This window comes from Leopardus geoffroyi, chromosome D4, assembly GCF_018350155.1.
Source record: "Leopardus geoffroyi isolate Oge1 chromosome D4, O.geoffroyi_Oge1_pat1.0, whole genome shotgun sequence".
Taxonomy (NCBI): domain Eukaryota; kingdom Metazoa; phylum Chordata; class Mammalia; order Carnivora; family Felidae; genus Leopardus; species Leopardus geoffroyi.
In genome coordinates this window covers 62,628,771-62,649,688 of record NC_059342.1, presented here as the reverse complement: position 1 = coordinate 62,649,688, position 20,918 = coordinate 62,628,771, and the positions used below count along the sequence as shown (strand labels likewise).

Here is a 20,918-nt window from a genome sequence, read left to right as displayed (position 1 = left end):
ATCATTGATGGCTAATTGTGGGGAGACATGAAGTTGTCTTTTATAGTTTTCATATAGTTACTCATGATTTGATTTTATTTACTGATGGGAGGAGTCATCTGAAAGTATTAATTTGTTCATTTCTTACAAAGCCTAATAAGAAATAAAACTTGATGGTCTTTTTTGGCTTTGTCATCTTAGAATTTTATTTTCTTACTAGTCTTGATCAATGTAATTGTCAATTCAGGGAACTTCATTTTACTGGTACTTTACATTTAAGATTTAAATTAAACAGGGAGTGATATTTTTTAATCATTAATTTTTATTTTTCATTCTTACCTTTCCTTATTAGGTACCTGGTTGGAGGACTAGGCAGTGTGGATGAAGGCCTGTCATCTACTGAAAACTTGAAAGGATTTATTGAGATAATAATTCCATTGCTAATTGAATGCTGGATTGAAGCTGTGCCTCCACAGCTAGCTGCTTCTGTTGGAAATGGTATAGAAAGAGAACCTCTGCAGGTTATGCAGCAAGTTCTTAATATTATTTCCCTTCTGTGGAAACTCTCCAAACAACATGATGAAACTCATAAATTGGTGAGAACTTAATGGATTCTTTATTTTCTAAGTAATGCCTTTTATCATAAATGGGCAGGTTAGAAATTTACTAATTGCTACTAATTGATTATGCATTTTCCAATTCTAGTGGTGTAACTATAAGCTGGTTTCTTATTTTAGCCTCAAAATGCAAGTCAAGATAGTCTTGTGAGATGATTCTGAAATTTATTTGTTTGTTTATTTAAGACCGCACAAGTGGGAGAGAGGGGCAGAAAGATTTTTTTTTGCGCGCACACGAGGGGTGGGGGGGGGGGGGAGGGAGGGAGAATATCTTAAATAGGCTCCATGCTCAGCTTGATCCTGTGGCCCTGGGATCCTGACCTGAGCCGAAATCAAGAGGCAAGATGCTCAACTGACTGAGCCACTCGTGTGCCCCACTCTGAATATTTTTAATTTAAGTGAAATGTGTAACTGAATGAGCTTGTTTTCATTTGCTTTTATTAGATGTAATCACAGTAGTGTTACCATGTATTGTTTATGGCAGATTGATTACGTAGGAGCATTCTAGTTTCTGGAGGCCTCTTATGGGATTAAAAAAGTTGCTTATTAAGGAGTTTCTTCCAGTGTATGCCACATTGTCAATTTTAGCAGAAATGGACCACAGTGAAGATCTTGTAACTAACCTACTGTGATTTAGAGAAGAAATTACTTACAGACTTGATTAGTGCATGCTGTTTTGTTTTCTCTTGGCAAGGGATATAAGATCAGAACACATTTCTAAAAGTCACCTTTCACTGTAGGTAAGCTGTAGTTCTAGGTATGGTCTGCGTGAAATTAACCTAAGATTCTAAGTTGTGTAGTAGTTTTTTACTAGAAAAGATGATAGTAAAGACGAGTTTCGTGATGATTTATCTGCTGTGTGGGGGAGAGTTGAATATTGGCAGCCTTTTTGAAGTGCTGTGGTATAGAGAATATAATGTATAGTCCATGGTGTAAGTAAGGAAGAACAAGATCTAAGATTAATTGGTATTAAATTAATATGATAGCACACTTAAAGGGCAGCTGCAGGAACAATAAAGCTTAAAGTATCTGGTTTATAGAATTTCTGCAAGGATTTTTGACTAGGCAGGTGTGAATCCTTGAAGTTGCCTGCATGTGTACAAAACTGACAAAGCAGCTTTTTGGTTTTGTTCAATTTTTATTTCAAGCTGGAATTTAGAATGAGTTAATAGACTCCATAAAATAAGATGAAGGATAAACTAAAAAGAGTATTCGATGATCCTGAAAAGCATTGTGGAATCATACTAAGGTGTGTGTTTCTTGTAAGAGCTTGCTCTAGCACTATTAACCCATTATCCATCATCTGTAGGGTTGTTACATGAATTGCTTTTTCAAATAGGATGGCATTTTATTGACTACAGTTTTGAGCCTGTCTCATGATTCATTGCATACATTGGCAAGAAATTGATCAGGGTTGGGGGTAGAGTGTATAATTTTATGAAAGCAAAGCTTACTGTCCTTTATGGCAATTAACCTATGGTGTAAGCTAGTGACTAACAATGCATACAGGTTTTTGGAAAAGCATGTTATTAGCATTCTTGAATGGATTTATCTGAAGCTGGGATAGAAAGTAAAAGTCATGATATCAACATAAACCTTAAGTACCAGTCTTTCCTTCATTTTTAGAAAACTAAGAAAAATTCTAAGCATTTTGGTGTTTGGTGACACACAGGCACTAATTGTTAATCCTTTAGTAATAGTGTTTGTAACCAGATAGAATGGTAGGACCAAATGCAAATTCATTAATTATGCTAATTTTATATTATGCACTATTCAGATAATACTGTGAAAAGATCTAAACACTGCTTTAATTTTATGGATATTTCAAGTTGTATGCCTTAGAACTATTCTGTGCTATTATAATACGACTGTTTATTAACAGTTCATTAACGTAGGACACTATATTCAGAAGACTGTTTTGTATAGATTGTTGAACGCTATGTAGAATACTGAACTGGGATACTATTTAAAATTCAAATAAATTGAAGAAAGTTTAATTCGAATAGAAATAGTATTTAAAAGCATACACTGGTAGAATTCTCTAATTTACCTTGGCAAATTGGTTATGTTGAATTGTAATAACTGGATAAGATAAGAGCTATTATTTTGTTAAAAAATTTTTTTTTAATGTTTATTTTTGAGAGAAAGAGCGTGAGCGGGGGAGGGGCAGAGAGGGAGACACAGAATCTGAAGCAGGCTCCAGGCTCTGAGCTATCAGCACAGAGCCCGGTGGGGAGCTTGAACCCATGGACCACAAGATCGTGACATGAGCTGAAGTCAGAGCTTAACTGACTGAGCCATTCCAGGTGCCCCAAGATTCATTATTTTAGAGACAAAGCATGAATATGTATGCGAGCTGTACAAGGTGACATTAAAATGCGTTAATTTATTTTTTGTTACCATTATGTTTGTCTCACTCATCTTCAGTTATAGCTTAGTAGTTAAGATACTGGATAACCTATAACAGCTCAAACTTTAAAAGAGGAATGAAATGGCATTCCTTGGTCTTAAATGCAAATTGTGTCCCACAACCTAAATTGTAGCTCTTTTCTCTCAGAAAATGTGAAGGTCTTCTGGAGCACCTGGGTGGTTCAGTTGGTTTAGCATCTGACTCTTGATTTCGGCTCAGGTCATGATCCTAGGGTCATGAGATTGAGCCCCGCATTGGGCTCCATGTTGAGCGTGGAGCCTGCTTAAGATTCTTTATCTTTCCCTCTGCCCTTCTACCCTGCTTGTGCGTGTACTGGCTCGCTCTATAAAATTAAAGAAAAGGCGGGGGAGAGGGGGCACCTGGGTGGCTCAGTTGGCTGAGGGTCCTTCTTTGGTTCAGGTCATGATTTCACGGTTCGTGGGTTCGAGCCCCATGTCGGGCTCTGTGCTCACAGAGCCAGGAGCCTGCTTCGGATTCTGTGTCTTCCTGTCTCTCTGCCCCTCCCCCACTCACGCTCTGACTCTCTCACTCAAAAATAAATATATATTAAAAAAAATTTAACAGAAAAAATGTATAGGGCTTCTATTGATAAATTGGCATCTAGATTAGGTGCAGCCTTGGGACACTTGCTTGCTTTTAGGTTTTGCTAAATGTATTTATTTGCTGCATAGTTGAGAAACTTCATTTTAATCCAGGTTTTATTATTTATTAAAGTTTATTTATTTAGAGACAGTGTGCACACATGCATGAGCAGGGAAAGGGCAGAGTGAGAGGGAGAGAGAGAATCCCAATCAGACTCCATGCTCAGCATGGAGCCTGACATGGGGCTTGACTGTGAGATCGTGTCCTGAGCTGAAATCACAAATCGGATGTTCAACCAACTGAGCCACCCAAGTGCCCCTTAGCTTTGTATTTTAATGCTTGCTGTTTTTAGTTTACATACTTCATTGCCCACGTCTTTTTTCCCATGAAGATTGGAATTTGTACAACGTGATGCAATTATGCATCAGGATTTGTTGAGCATCTATAAATATGGCTGTCTAAGTTAATTAAGATTCAGTTCCTTAGTCACACTGCCACATTTCAAGTGCTCAATAGCTACATGTGGCTAGTGGCTGTGGTATTAGAAAACACAGATGAGTAATAATTCCATCACTGCAGAAAGATCTGTTGAATAATGTTGCTGTACAGAGTCTCAGGTGTTGTTCTAGGCTCGGGGAATATAGAGATGAACATGACTGACAAGGTTGCTTGCCCTCCCAGTACTTAACTTTTGGTGAGATTGGTGGATGGTAAACAAATATATAATGTCAATACTAAGAAGAAAGATGAAAGTAAAGCAGGGTAAAGAGAACATGTACTGGAACAGAGTGAGTGGGAGCTGTACTATTATGATGATGATGATGATGATGATGATGATGATGATGATGAAGGTTACTTATTTATTTTGAGAGTGAGAGAAAGAAAGAATCCCAAGGCTATGCACTGTCAGTATAGAGCCCAATGCGGGGCAAACTCATGAACTGTGAGATGACCTGCGCTGAAATCAAGAGTCAGAGGCTTAACAACTGGGCCACCCAGGTGCCTCAAGGGGGAGCTATTCTTTTTTTTTTAATTTTTTTTTTTCAACGTTTATTTATTTTTGGGACAGAGAGAGACAGAGCATGAACGGGGGAGGGGCAGAGAGAGAGGGAGACACAGAATCGGAAACAGGCTCCAGGCTCTGAGCCATCAGCCCAGAGCCTGACGCGGGGCTCGAACTCACGGACTGCGAGATCGTGACCTGGCCGAAGTCGGATGCTTAACCGACTGCGCCACCCAGGCGCCCCAAGGGGGAGCTATTCTAAATAGATAGTCAGGAAATGCTTTCATGGCTTTTAAATGTCACTGAATAAAGTTAAAGGAGCAAGTCTTAGACCTGTGGGAAGAACCTTCCAGGCATAGGGAACAGCAAGTGCAAAGCCCCTGAAGTGAGAACAAATTTGGCATATCTGAGGAATGGCAGGAAAGCCTGTGCAAGTGAGGTACTAAGAGAATGGTGGAAGATAAGGGAAAAAAGTGACAGTGGCCAGATCATGTAGCACCCTATTGTCCATGGTAAGAAGTTTGGATTTTAACCCAAGTGTGGTGAAAAGACATTGGAGAATTTTCAACAGGGAAGTGGCATGATCTGAATTATGTTTATTTAACTTTAATATGACGAATTGGTACATAGAATACTAGTGAACTTCTCTGTGATCAGCATCCAGGTCTAGCAAAACTGTGGAACCCAAACTCACACCATCTTTCTTATGAATGACCAGTCCTGCCCTACATACATACTTACTCCCTTTCTTCTTTCCTGTGTTATTTGGAAGTATGGTTTATGCTTTAAAAGGCCACCTGGGTGGCTCAGTCGCTTAAGCATCCGACTTCAGCTCAGGTCATGTTCTTGCAGTCTGTGGGTTCGAGCCCCACATCAGGCTCTGTTCTGACAGCTCAGAGCCTCAAGCCTGCTTCGGATTCTGTGTCTCCCTCTCTCTCTGGCCCTGCCCTGCTTGCATTCTGTCTCTCTCTCAAAAATAAACATTTTTTTAAAAAATAAAAAGATCACCCTGGCTGCTATGTAGAGAATTGACTTTTGAGAAGGGCAAGAGGAAAAGTAGGGAGACCAGTTGGGAGGCTATTGCAGTAATCTTGGTAAGAGTGGTGGATTAGAATAGAATGGTAGCTAGAGTTGAAGCGATGAGAAGCAGCTGGGTTCTGATAAAGTCAGTGGGACTGCTGATGTGTATAGTGAAGGAAAGAGGAGCAAGAATGGTGCCTGCGTTATGATCCAAATGACAGTGTGACTGCCGGTGGGGAGATCAGTTTATTCATGTTAAATTTAACATGCCTGTTAGAAGTTCAAGAAGACATGTTGAGTATACAGTGATAAATTAGCACAAAGAGAAGAATACAGTAAAGGATACTAAGGAGCTGTAGGGTAACCAGCTAGTCCTACATCCCAAGAAACCTTTTAGTCCCTGGAAAAATGGAATGGTTGGTTCTCTGGATAGGAAAAAATAAGAGTGTTGTAATTTGGAAAAAGTGTTTCAGGTAGGAGAGAGAGATTCATGAGTACTGCAAGAACTTTAGAAAATTGCATTGCTTTTTGACAAATATTTTTTTTTTTTAATTTTTTTTTTTAACGTTTATTTATTTTTGAGACAGAGAGAGACACAGCATGAATGGGGGAGGGGCAGAGAGAGAGGGAGACACAGAATCGGAAGCAGGCTCCAGGCTCTGAGCCATCAGCCCAGAGCCCGACGCGGGGCTCGAACTCGCGGACCGCAAGATCGTGACCTGAGCTGAAGTCTGACGCTCAACCGACTGAGCCACCCAGGCGCCCCACTTTTTGACAAATATTTTTAATGGGAAATAATAGAATTGCTGGGAAGTAGAGTTATTGTGTAACAGAACACTAGTACAAAGACTTTCTGGTATATTTTACAAATATTGCACTAGTGGTTCAAATTCAGAATTTTCTTCTTAATTAGTTTCTCCCTTTTTCTTTTAAACAGTAAATAAAATACAAGTAATGATAATTATTAAACACCAGAAAGATCTGTGGGTGACATTTGGGTGCTCTAATTTATTTTGATTTTAAAATTTATTTGTATCTTCTGTCATAAGCAAAAGATGTATTATAATGGTAAATATATAGTTGAATATTAATAAGTGGTCCCATTTCTGCTTAAAGTTTTATTGGTTATTTTAAATTGTTTCTTGTAGATTTTCTAATTTTTATTTATTTTAATAGGAGTCGTGGCTTCGAAAGAATTATCTTCTTGATTTCAAACACCATTTTATGAGTCATTTTCCGTATGCCTTAAAAGAAATAACCAAGCACAAAAAGAAAGAGACAAATAAAAGGTATTGTGATTCCTTCCACTGTATAGACTTGAAAAAATTTTTAACCTGAAATTACCAGAAGATAATTAGCCTTAAACTGAAACGTTCTAAACTGTGAGGGGTTTGTATCTAAATTTTGTGAGATAAAAGTAAAAGTAGCAGTAGTATGGCTGATCTTGAACAAGTAAGTCACTTTAAGCCTTGAGACTTCCGTTTCTTTTAATGTTTAAAAATCTAAAGTGAATATTTTTCACAGAGTATCAAGTTATATAAATAAGAATATAATAAAATTTGTTGAGGGGCTGATTTATTTAGGAAAGAGGTACTATGTAATCCCTAAGCAAGAAAGTATCTTAAAGGTCATGTAGTTGTGTCATTTATATATGAGGAAACTGGTAATGAAACTATTATCAGTATCAGGAAGAAGGATAATTGGAGAGAAATAACTTTCTAAGACAGAATTTATGGATTAGAAGATGGAATTTAAAATTGTAAGCCTGAAAACGGTTTAAATGTTCACCTCAAGTGAGAGCAAGTAAGCGTAGAAACAAGTTATCTAATAAAATTTGAGAAGCAGGTGCAAGCTAGAACGCTAAAAGTGGCAGTTCCTCAAATGAGTAAATGCCTGAAGGGGTCTTAGTCTGTCAGATGATTGTTATATTTGTCAAAGGGAAGAAACTACCTGGAGAATCAATGAGGCTCTTTGAGCAGGGTTTAGAGGATATGCTTAGAAGTGACAGGGCTGTTGGAGGCCGATAAGGTTTTCATTTCTTCATTAAATATTTTGGTTGCTTACTATAAAAGTATCATAATAGAGATCATCAGATGTTTTCTTGTTCTAAGCAATTCATAAAGTTGTTTAAATCAGTCAAAATACAAAATTGGTAAAAATATGTCGGGGAAGAGTTAGGAGACAGAAACCACCCTAGTGATTTTAACAGCATTTAAAAAAAAAAATTATTTAGTGCACTCAAACAGGGGAGGGGCAGGGGGGGTGCAGAGGATCCAAAGGGGGCTCTGTGCTGACAGCAGTGAGACTGCTGTGGGGCTCAAACTCAGAAACCGTGAGATTGTGACCTGAGCCGAAGTTGGACATTCAACTGACTGAGCTACCCAGGTGCCCCAAAGAACTGAAAAGGCCAAAGGAAACATAATATGGAGATAGCCACTCAGGAAAGTAGGTACTATCTCTAGAAGTGGGAGAAAGAAGAGAGCAAGAAGCTTGGAGGAAATGCTTTGTGGCACCAGAACTCTGACCCCTGGGAAAGTGGTTTTTCCTTAGTGGGCATGAATGTTTTTGAGATCTGAAGAGGGGCCTCGAGCTGGGGCTCAAAACTTTGCTAAGGGAATTTTGGCTGGCTGGTGCTTCTTCGGGTCATGTTGATGCTGGTTTTGTGTCACAAAAACTGCAAACTGGATTCAACTGTGGCTACTAGAATAAACTGCTTCTGGCCTGAGGAAGAGTTGTTGAGTTGAATTGGCAGCAAAAGGAACCAAAAACAGGACTGGGAAGCAAACAGAAAGGAGAGTATCCCATCTTTCTCCTACAGCTTTCTAGTCTCTTACTAGGACCCCTTCATTGGCAGAGCTTAACAAGAAGCCAGCTGCAAAGGAAAAATGTGGCCTAGAGTCCCAGCTGTAGGATGACAAAGCATAGTATAGAAGGGTGGGTTTGAAGCTTAAAAACAATAGTCCAGTAACTGGCAGGAGGAAAATTGAATTGTATGTAGCAGAAGGCAGTTTATTTAAGGGTTATTAGAATTGTATAATTAACAAGCGCTGTAGGAATTTATAAGAAGAGAAAGATCCTTGATGGGATGAACAGATAAAGCTATATTGAAGAGTAGTATTTGAGCATGGGTATGACTTTAGCAGGCATAAATGATGCAAGGGATGAGAGATTATACTAACTAGAAGAGGTAGCATGTGAGAAAACCATAGGATTAGGTAATGGAGAGCATGGGACAGATCTGGGTCAAATCCGATTTCTGCTGTTTACCAGCCTTGATGCTGAGAGACGTTCCTTGTCTGTGAAATTCAGTGCCAAAGGGTCAAAGCTGAAAGATAAATGAAGACTTTTGGTTGGATCAGAACTACGTCTTTGGAAGATTAATTTAGTGAGTTTCTGGAGTTGGAGGGGACAGTCAAATAGGTAGCTACTTTCTTGAGTAAGGTATTAGGTTCCCCACCTCCCATCCCTCAACAAACGTGATTTTTTATTAGAGCAAAACTTTTAAATCTGGTCCATGGATAAACTTCAGAAAGTCCTAGAACTCTTGAAGAGTTTTATGTGTGTGTATTTTTCTTGATAAGAGCTTTCATACATAATTTTCATCAAAATGAGATTAAGTAGTGGTTAGGAAGTTTGGCATTTAGTAGACCATTAAATGCAAGTAAATTATCCAAGAGTGTATGGGTGTGCTGTCATTATTCAAAACATTTATTGAACACTTAACATGTGGAAGGCAGTTACTGTACTGTGTGCTGAGCATTTTGAGGTAAAGGCGTGATGCTTTGGAGTACAAGCTAATGGGGGAGATGTTTATTTCTGATTGTTTAATCTGTGACCAACTGTGATAAAGTTAAGGAACAGTTTAGGGTAATATGAGAGTATATAATAAGGAGCTTGTCCTGATCTTTTAAGAGGGAATAGAGTTGTAGGGAAAGCTGCCCTGATGAAGTGATTTGTACCAAGATATAAAAGGTAAAAAGGAGTTAACTTTATGAAGATGTTGAGGTAATGAAATTGTGGAATTTTTTTAAAAGATTTTATTTTATTAAAAAAAAAATTGTAATGTCTATTTTAGAGAGACAGAGATAGAGCGTGAGCAGGGGAGGGGCAGAGAGAGAGGGAGACACAGGATCTGAAGCGAGCTCCAGGCTCTGAACTGGAGCCTGATGCGGGGCTTGAACTCATGAACTGTGAGATCATGCCCTGTGTTGAAGTTGTACGCTTAACCGACTGAGCTACCCAGGTACCCCCATGTGGAATTTTGAAAATTAAATTGAATTTTATTTCATTACAGTAAGTGTACTCTTTAATCCCCATCCCCTTTTTAACCCATACCTCTACCCAACTCCCCACTGGGAACCGTCAGTTTGTTCTCTATAGTTAAGAGTCTGTTTCTTGGTTTTTCTCTCCCTCCTTTTTTTTTTTTTTTTTTTTGTTGTTCTTTTTTGTTTTTTGAATTTCTCGTAAGTTTCCACATTTGAGTAAAGTCATATGGTATTTGTCTTTCTCTGACCTATTTTGCTTAGCACTATCCTCTTTAGGTCCATCCATGTTGTTGCAAATGGCAAAATTTCATTCTTTTTTATGGCTAAATATTCGTGTGTGTGTGTGTGTGTGTGTATGTACAAACATATGCAGTACCTTCTTTATCCATCCATTCATCTTTCGATGGATACTTGGACTGCTTCCATAGTATGGCCATTATAAGTAATGCTGCAATAAACATATGTGTACATGTATTCCTTTGAATTAATGTTTTTGTATTTTTGGGTAGATACCCAGTAGTGTGATTCTTGGATCATAGGGCAGTTCTATTTTTAACTTTTGTTTTTAAGTAGGCTTCACACCCAATGTGGAGCCCAACGTGGGGCTTGAACTCACAACCCCAAGACCAAGACCTGAGCTGAGATCCAGAGTCTGACACTGACTGAGCCCACCCAGGCACCCCTGTTTTTAATTTTTTGAGGAACCTCCATGCTGTTTTCCACAATGGCTATACCAGTTTGCATTCCCATCAGCAGTGCATGAGTGTTCCTTTTTTTCACATCCTTGCAGCACTTGTGTCTTCTGTTTTTGATTTTAGCCATTCTGACAGGTGGGAAGTGATACCACATTGTAGTTTTGATTTGCGTTTCCTTGATCACGAGTGATGTTGAGCATCTTTTCATGTGTCTGTTGGCCATTGGCCATCTGTATGTCGTCTTTGGAGAAATGTCAGTTCACATATTCTTGTTTTAAATTGAATTATTTGTTTTTTAGGTATTGGGTTGTGTCAGTCTTTTATATATTTTAGCTACTAACCCTTTATTGGATATGTCATTTGCACATATTTTCTCCCATTCTGTAGGGTGGTATTATTTAGTTTTGATGATTGTTTCCTCTCTGTGCAGAAGTCTTTTATTTTGATGAAGTCCTAGTAGTTTACTTTTGTTTTTATTTCCCTTGCCTCAGGAGAACTATCTAGAAAAATGTTGCTATGGCCAGTGTCAGATTACTGCCTGTGCTCTTGTCAAGGATTTTTATGGTTTGAGGTCTCACATTTAGGTCTTGAATACATTTTGAATTTGTTTTTGTATATGGTATGAGAAAGTGGTCCATTTTCATTCTTTTTGTGTATAGCTGTCCAGTTTTCCCAACACCATTTGTTGAGACATTTTTCCATTGTATATTCATTTCTCCTTTGTCCAAGATTAATTGACCATATAATAGTAGGTTTATTTCTGGACTTTCTATCCTACCCCTGTCTGATCTACATGTCTATGCCAGTAGCATATGTTTTAATTGCCACCGCTCTGTAATATAACTTGAAATCTGGAATTGTGATACCTCCAGTTTTGTTTTCCTTTTTCATGATTGATTTGGCTATTGAGGGCTTCTGTGGTTCTATACACATTTTAGGATTGTTCTGTGAAAAATGCTGTTGGCATTTTGATAGGGGTTGCATTAAATGTATAGATTGATTTTGGGTAATATAGACATTTTAACAATATTTATTCTTCCAACCCATGAGCATGGAATGTTTTTCCATTTGTTTGTGTCATCTTCATTTTCTTTCATCAGTTTTTAAAAATTTTTCAGAGTGTAGGTTGTTCACCTCTGGTTAAGTTTATTCCTAGATCTTTTATTGTTTTTGGTGCATTTGTAAATGGGATTGTTGTCTTAATTTCACTTTTTGCTTGTTTCATTATTAGTGTATAAGAATGCAACAGATTTTTGTACATTGATTTTGTATCCTGTGACATTACTGAATTCATTTATCAGTTCTAGTATTTTGGTGGAGAATTTTGGGTTTTCTGTGTATAGTCTCCTGTTATCTGTAAATAGAATTTTACTTCTTCCTTACCAATTTGGATGCCTTTTATTTCTTTATGTTGTCTAATTGCTGGGACTTCCAACATTATGTTGAATAAACGTGGTGAGAATGGACGTCCTTGTCTTGTTCCTGACCTCAAGGGAAAAGCTCTCAGTTTTTCACCACTGAGTAAGATGTTGGCTGTGGGTTTTATTATATTGAGCTATGCTCCTTCTAGACCTACTCTGCAAAGGGTTTTTTATCATGAATGGATGCTGTACTTTGTCAAATGCTTGTTTGCATCTGTGGGACAGAATGCATCATCTATATGGTTTGTATTCTTTTTCTTACTGATGTAACGTATCACATTGATTGTTTTGCGAGTATTATTTTTTGATGTTTATTTTTGAGATAGATCCTGAGTGGGGGAGGGACAGAGAGAGGGAGACACAAAATCCAAAGCAGGTTCGAACCCATGAACCGGGAGATATGACCTGAGCTGAAGTCTGACACTGAAACCAACTGAGCCACCCAGGTGCCCTGTTTTGCACATATTAAACCACCTTTGCATCCTAGAAGTAAATCCCACTTGATCATAGTATATGCTTTTTTAAATATGTTGTTGGATTTGGTTTGCTAATATTTTGTTGAGGATATTTGCATCTGTAAGAGATAATGGCCTATAGTTCTCTTTTTTGTATCTTTATCTGGTTTTGGTATCAGGGTAGTAATTGGCCTCATTGAATGAATTTGGAAGTTTACCTTTTTTTTTTTTGTAATAGTTGGAGAAGGAGTATTAACTCTTCTCTAAATGTTTGCTAGAATCTGCCTGTGAAGCCATCTGGTTCTGGACTTTTGTTTGTTGGGAGTTTTTTGATTACTGATTCAATTTCATTGCTGGTAATTGATGTGATCAGATTTTCTATTTCTTCCTGCTTTAGTTTTGGTAGGTTATGTTTCTAGGAATTTATCCATTTCTTCCAAGTTGTCCAATTTGTTGGCATAGATATTTTCATAATATCCAGTTACAGTTGTTTGTATTTCTAGGGTGTTGGTTATTATTTCTCCTTTTTCATTAATTGCATTTGGGTCTTTCTCTCCCTCTCTTAGGTATTTATTTTATTTTTTAATTTTTCTTTACTTAGTTTTTTGTTGAGTCTTGCAAGAGGTTTATCAGTTTTTGTTGATTTGTTAGAAGAACCAGTTTCTGGTTTCATTGATATGTTCAATTATTTTTTCTAAATTTCTGTATCATTTATTTCTGCTCTAATCTTTTATTATTTTTTTCCTTTTGATGGCTTTGGGTTTTGTTCTTTTTGTGGCTTCTTTAGGTGTAAGGTTAGTTTGCTTATTTGAGGTTTTATTGAGGTTTTTTATTTATTTATTTATTTATTTATTTTTTTTCAACGTTTATTCATTTTTGGGACAGAGAGAGACAGAGCATGAATGGGGGAGGGGCAGAGAGAGAGGGAGATGCAGAATCGGAAACAGGCTCCAGGCTCTGAGCCATCAGCCCAGAGCCTGATGCGGGGCTCGAACCCACGGACCGTGAGATCGTGACCTGGCTGAAGTCGGACGCCTAACCAACTGCGCCACCCAGGCGCCCCAGAGGTTTTTTATTTTTTACATTTATTTATTTTTGAGAGACAGAGACAGACAGCATGAGCAGGGGAGGGGCAGAGAGAGAGGGAGACACAGAATCAGAAGCAGGCTTCAGGCTCCCTGCTGTCAGCTCAGAGCCCAATGCGGGGCTTGAACCCACGAACCATGGGATCATGACCTGAGCCGAAGTCGGACACTTAACCGACTGAGCCACCCAGGCGCCCCTTGAGGTTTTTCTTCTTGAGGTAGGCCTGTGTTACTATAAACTTCTTCCTTAAAAATTTTTTTAAACCATTTGAAAAAAAATTTTTTTAATGCCTGTTAATTTTTTGAGAGAGAGAGAGAATATGAGTGGGGGAAGGGGCAGAGAGAGAGGGCAACACACGAAGCAGGCTCCAGGCTCTGAGCTGTCAGCGCAGAGCCCAATGTGGGGCTTGAACTCACGATCCACGTGATTATGACCTGAGCCCAAGTCAGATGCTTAACCAACTGAGCCACCTATATAAACTTCTTTCTTAAACCACTTTGCTACAGCCCAAAGATTTTGGACTGTTGTGTTTTCATTTTCATGTAATTTTTGATGTTCTCTGATTTCTTGGTTGACCCATTCATTGTTTAATAGCATGTTATTTAACTTAACCTCCATGTATTTGTGCTCTTTTCAGATTTTTTTCTTGTGGTTTAGTTGTAGTTTGATGGCATTGTGGTCAGAAAAGATGCATATAAAACATTGATTTTTTTTTTTTTTTTTAATTTGTTGAGACTTGTTTTGTGGCCTAATATGTGACCTATTCTGGGAAATGTTCTGTGTGCACTTGAAAAGAATTTGTACTCTGCTGTTTTAAGATAGAATGTTCTGAATATGTTCAATCCATGTGGTCCAGGATTTCATTCAAAGCCACTATTTCTTTGTTGATTTTCTGTTTGGATGACCTGTCCATTGATATAAGTGGACTTTTAAAGTCCCCTATTATTATTGTATCACTATCAGTTATTTCTTTTATGTTTGTTATTAACTGTTTTTTGTATTTGGGTGCTCCCATGTTGGATGTGCAAGTACTTACAATTTTTATATCCTCTTGTTTGGAATGCCCCCTTTATTATTACGTAGTGCCCCTTTTTGTCTTTTGTTATAGTCTATAACAAGTCTTTTTAAAGTCTATTTTGTCCAGTATAAGTATTGCCGCCTTGGTTTTCTTTTAACATCCATTTGCATGATAAATATTTTTTCATCCCCTCACTTTCAATCTGCACATGTTGTTAGGTCAGAAACGAGTCTTTTGTAGGCAGCATATAGTTGGGTCTTGTTTTTTTAATCCACTCTGTCACCCTGTGTCTTTTGATTGGATCATTTAGTCCATTTACATTCAAAGTAAATATTGAATAGATATGTATTTACTGCCATTTTGTTACTTGTTTTATGGTTGTTCCTGTAGATTTTCTCTGATCCTTTTTCTTCTCTTGCTCTCTTTCATAGTTAGTTTGCTTTCTCTAGTGATATACTTGGATTCTTTTCTCTTTATTCTTTGCATATCTATTACTGATGTTTGATATGTGGTTATCATTAGGTTTGCACATAACATCTTCTACATGCATATAGCAGTCTATATTAAGTTGATGATCATGTAAGTTTATACTGTTATTATTCACTCCTCTCCCTCCCATGTTTTACGTACATGGTTTCATATTTTACATCCTTCTATTTTATGAATCCCTTAACTGAATATTTACAAATACATTTATTCTTATTGCTTATGTGTTTTCTACTTTTTGTACTCTCACTTATGGTCTTCCTTTTCATTCAGAGTCCCCTTTAAACATTTCTTGTAGGGCTGGTTTAGTGGTCATGCGCTCCTTTAGTTTTTGTCTGAGAAACTCTTTTATCTCTCCTTCTATTCTGGATATTCTTGGCCACAGATTTTTCCCTTTCAGTGTGTTGAATATATCCTGCTGTACTCCTTTCTGGCCTGCAAAGTTTCTGCTGAAAAATCCACTGATACCCCTGTAGGGTTTCACTTGTATGTAACTGTCTTACTTTCTCATGGTCCTTTAAAAATTTTTTATCACTACTTTTTGCCATTTTTTTTTTAATTTTTTTTTAAAGATTTTAATTTTTTTCCCAACGTTTATTTATCTTTGGGACAGAGAGAGACAGAGCATGAACGGGGGAGGGGCAGAGAGAGAGGGAGACACAGAATCGGAAACAGGCTCCAGGCTCTGAGCTGTCAGCACAGAGCCCGACGCGGGGCTCGAACTCACGGACCGCGAGATCGTGACCTGGCTGAAGTTGGACGCTTAACCGACTGCGCCACCCAGGCGCCCCTACTTTTTGCCATTTTAATTACTATGTTTGTTGGTGTGGATGGCCATGGTTTGAATTGGGAGTGGGGGGAGGGTCTCTTTTTCCTGAATCTGGATCTCTGTTCCTTCCCCAGACTAGGGAAGTTTTCAGGTATTATTTCTTCAAATAAATTTTCTTCCCTCTTATCTCCTCTTCTGAGATCCCTATAATGCAGATTGTTACTATACTGGATGGAGTCACTGAGTACCCTAAGACTATTCTCAGTTTCCATAAGTTTCTTTCCTCTTATTTACTCAGCTTGGTTACCTTCCATTACTCTGTCTTCCAGGTCATTAATTCATTCTTTGCTTTGTCTAGCCTGATATTTATTCCATCCAGTGTATCTTAAATTTCATTTTCTGTGTTCTTGATCTCTGATTAGTTCTTTTTATTCTTTGACAGTCTTACTGATGTTCTTCATTCTTTTCTCCAATCCAATGTCTTTTTTTTTTTTTTTTAAGTAAGCTTCGTTTTCAGTGCAGAGCCCAACATGGGGCGTGAACTCAGGACCTTGAGATCAAGGCCCGAGCTGAGATCAAGCGTCAGTTGCTTAACCAACTGAGCCACCCAGGTGCGCCTCTCCTGTATCTTAAATTCTCTATCAGGCATATTACTTATTTTCACTTTGGTCTCTTGCTGTGGCTTGGTCCTGGTCTTTCATTTGGGAGATGTTTCTCTGTCTCCTCATTTTGCCTGACTTCCTGTGTCTGTTTCTGTGTGTTAGGGAAGTCAGCTGTTTCTTTTGCTCTTAACAATAATAGTCTCTTAAAGAAGAGGTCCTGTAGTGCCCGGCAATGCAGTGTCCCATTTCCCAAGGCCTGATGCTTCAAGAGAGTGTCTCCTATGTGTTTTGTGTGTGCTCTCCATTTGTGTCTTGGCCTCTTTTTCCTTTAGTTTACAGAAGCTCTCTTTGCTCATTGTGTACAGTGTTTGATCCTTGGCAGGGGTGGGACACTGTTTATTTGTTTAAATGTTTATTTGTTTGGCGGGGGGGTGGGGGGTGAGTTAGGGACAGAGAGAGAGGGAGACACAGAATCTGAAGCAGGCTCCAGGCTCTGAGCTGTTAGCAAGAGCCTGACATGAGGCTTGAATACATGAACTGTGAGATCATGACCTGAGCCAAAGTTGGACGCACAGCTGGCTGAGCCACCTAGGTGCCCCCAGGTGGAACACATTTTAATAAGTGGTGTAGTGGTCTGCTTATGAAAGGAGACCTGCCACTACTGCTGCCAGAACTGAGGTCCTGCAAAACATGAGTGTCAGGAGATGTGGCATTGGCAGAGTTTGTGCTGGGTTTCTTGGGGAGGGGCCTGCAGCAATAGGACTCAGGCCTGCATGTGACTGGGAAGGGCATATCTGCTGAATCGTCATGGGTTGGGGGGTGTTGGGTATGGTGGAGGGTGTCGGATGTTTTGGCAGGGGTGGGATGTAAGGAGGCTTGGCAAGTTAGGTTAGGAGTGGTAGCACGGGGCTGTTTCCTGTTGGTGGCTATTTATGCTGAAGGGAGAAGAGGGAAATGACCCTTGCCAGGTCCTTTGTTCCTAGAGGGGTCTCCCTGTGACCTCTGCCTCTCTGGGCCATGCTTTGAGATGAGCAAATCGCAAATCACTCTCCCTCTTGTCTGCTCTTGAGTTTTCCAGTTGCTGATACTATGCTGTATTTGCACGGGCTGTTTGTCCTGCTCTCTTTAATTGTGGGAACTCTGCTTCCTAATGTCTTCTGGGCTTTCTCAGAGCCAAGTCTGCCGATTTTTAAAATTTCAGGCTTTAAGTCCCGCTGGTTTTTGAGAACTGCACAATTCAGCCCCTCTCATTTTCAAAGACAAATATTCCAGGGATTCATCCTCCCTGTTCAAGGGCTCCCCTATGTGAAGTCTGTTTTCTGCCCTTCTCTATGCCACCATCTCCCTCTCCATTGTGTCAAATAGCCATGGTCCATTTTGCTTCCAGACTGTCTTTGCCCTTCCTACCTTCTTTAATATGTCCCCTTCCCTGCCTTTAGTTGTGGAATTTGTTCTGCCAGTTTCTGGATGGTTTCCTAGGTAATTTACACTGATACGGGTGTTATCTAGTTGTATCCGTGGGAGGAGGCAAGCTTAGGGTCCTCCTACTAGTACTGCCATTTTCCCAGACAACTTTGCAGTTGTGGGATTTTTAGCAAAAATAGATTGGCAATATAACTGGCTTATTTTTTACAAGATTCCCTAGGGATTCATTTTTAGGGATTTTGGGCTGCTCTTTTACTTCCATAAGGAGCTGCATTGAATACTTAGATAACCTGTGGAGGGCAACACAAGTTAAAGTTGGGGGGACAACGTTGACTTTGGCCAGTGGTCTTCATTCTTATTCATATAACCTCAGTTAATTTTTCACCTGATGTCTAAATTTGTTCATCTTTGGTTCAAATACAAAGGATAGTATTGATTTTTATTGTGGTAAAATATACATAACATGAAATTTGAGCTTTTTAAAAAAATGTTTATTTTGAGAGAGACAAGCGTGCATGCAAGTCAGAGAGGGCAGGGAGAGAAGAAGGTAGAGAATCCCAAGCAGCCTCTGTACTATCAGCACAGAGGCCCTTGTGAGGCTTGATTTCATGAATCATGAGGTCATGACCTGAGCCAAAGTTGGATGCTTACCTGACTGAGCCTCCCAGGTGCCCTTTACCTTTTTAACTTAATCACTTGTATGTGTTCGGTTCAGTAGTATTAAGTATATTCACATTGTTACGCAACCATCACTACCATCCATTTCCAGAAATATTTTCATTTTCCCAACTTGAAAGTGTATCGGTTAAAAAATAACTCACCATTGTCCCCTACCACCAGCTCTTGGGAACCACTGCTCTACTTTTTATCTCTAATTTGACTCTTCTAGGTATCTCATAGAAGTAGAATCATAAAATACTTTTCCTTTTGTATCTGGTGTAATTTCACTTAGGAAAATGTCTTCAAGGTTCATCCGTATTGTAGCATGTACCAGCATTTCATTTCTTGTTTTTTTAAATAGGTTTTATTTTTTGGAGCAGTTTTAGTTTCAAAGTAAAATCGAACAGAAAGTACATACAGAACTGTCGTGTACTCCTCCCAGAAATGCATAGCCTTTCTTCTATCCTGCACCATAGTTTTACATTTGTTAGAATCTATGTACCTGCATGGACACATCTCAAATCTGTCGTTTACCTTAGGGTTTCCTGGTGGTAGTAACATTCTGTGAGTTTTGACAAATGTAAAATGATGTGTATCTGCCTTGTTGGTATCATATAGGATAGTTTCACTGCCCTAAAAATCCTGTTCTCTGTCTATTCATCCCTCCCCATGTTTTTTTCATGACTTGATAGCTCTTTTTATGTTTGTTTATTTTTGAGAGAGTGTGTGAGCATGCACAAGTCAGGGGTGGGGCAGAGAGAGAGGGAGACGCAGAATCTTAAGCAGGCTCCAGGCTGTCAGCGTGGGGCTTGAACCCATGAACCTGGGAGATCTTGACCTGAGTCAGATGCTCGATGAGCCACCCAGGCACCCTGATAGCTCTCTTAAGTGCTAAGTAATGTTTCATTGTATGGGTAGGTCACAGTTTATGTACGCACTCGCCTACTTCCTGAAGGATCTCTTGGTTGCTTCCATGTTTTCCTTCCTTTTTAAGGCTAAATAATACTCCACTGTATGTATATACCATATTTTGTTTATCCATTCATCTGTCAATGCACTTTTGGTTGGTTTCCACCTTTTGGTTATTGGGAATGATGCTGTTGTAAACATTGGTCTTCAAATATCCATTTGAGTTCCTGCTTTCAGTTCTTTCCTGTATATCAAAGGATATAATTTTGTCATTGAAAATACAGACATTTAAAAATGCATTGTAGTCATCTGTAAGAAAACTCTTTTTTTGCTCAAAATGTATGAACCTATGTGGTGATGGTCTTTAACAAGGTAATTCTAATATGTACTGGGAACAGATACTATAACTGAACTAACATGAGTTTATTCCTTGTTGAGTTCTAGAGATGCAGTGGTCACACAAAGAAAACCATTTGCTACAAATAAGGAGATTATGGGGAATAGCTTCCAAATCCATGATTCCCTGAATATGGGTTGAGCAGGTTCTTTTTATTTGGGGTTTAGGATGAATATTCAGAAAGGGGGGCTTTGTCATCCCATGTACAGGCAGGCATAAATTTGCACAGACATACTTAGACTGTTTTTGCATTCCTTTTGTTCCCTTAAAATCCTTAACTACTAAAGTTTTTGCATTTCTTTGTACTTCTGCTAGGAAGTTTTGTAAAAAGTGTCCTTAGGCTTAGTAGAACCAGTGGGGCATAGATCACAGAAACTAGCTGGGGCCTAAATGACTTCTCTTGTGTCCTGAAAACTGTGTCTTTCTTTTACTTGGGACTCCAAATATTTCTGTTCACAACAGCTAAGTCTTGCCTTTGGTGTATGAATCGGCTTGTGAGAGAGCTAGTTGGGATGATTTTCTAGTATGCTGGGAAAATTAGTTTCTTTTTTGAGTGGGAATGGAGAGCTTTGATTTGGCAAGTTGTCATTAAGTGGTGGTTTAGTTGTTGGGAATTTAGTGCAAAGGGTATTAGAAAAAGATTGATTTTCTGCTTATGGCAGTGACAAAGTTTTTTTAGAAATTTTATTTTTTTTAATAGGTGTACTTTTTCCTTTCTCCTTTTTTTTTTTTTTTTTTGTTTAAATTTTATTTATTTTTGAGGGGGGTGCATAGAGAGAGAGAGAGAGAGAGAGAGAGAGAGAGAGAATCCCAAGCAGTCTCCACACTGTCAACACAGAGCCCGACACGGGGCTTGAACTCCTGAACCATGAGATCATGACCTGAGCCGAAATCAAGAGTTGGATGCTTAACCTACTGAGCCACCCAGGCACCCTTATTTGTTTTAAAAAAGTGAGCTATGTTAAAGAAACATAATAAATACTAGTTCAGACTGTATATGAATGATTAAATTTTAGAAAAAGTTACTGGCAAATAAATTTATTTGTGGGACCCTGAAGACAGAATAGAGCCCAGAGAAAGAGTGCAGCAGGAATTGAG

The 20,918-nt window shown here is 38.8% G+C and overlaps 1 protein-coding gene across 1 annotated transcript in view; it reads left to right on the top strand.

The window, feature by feature from the left end:
* TEX10 (testis expressed 10) overlaps window positions 1-20,918 on the top strand; it is a 62,329-nt gene that overhangs the window by 7,177 nt on the left and 34,234 nt on the right. The window contains exons 4-5 of the mRNA XM_045467792.1: window positions 332-575; window positions 6,809-6,921. Coding sequence (XP_045323748.1) covers window positions 332-575; window positions 6,809-6,921 — 357 coding nt within the window. The remainder of the gene's footprint in view (window positions 1-331; window positions 576-6,808; window positions 6,922-20,918) is intronic.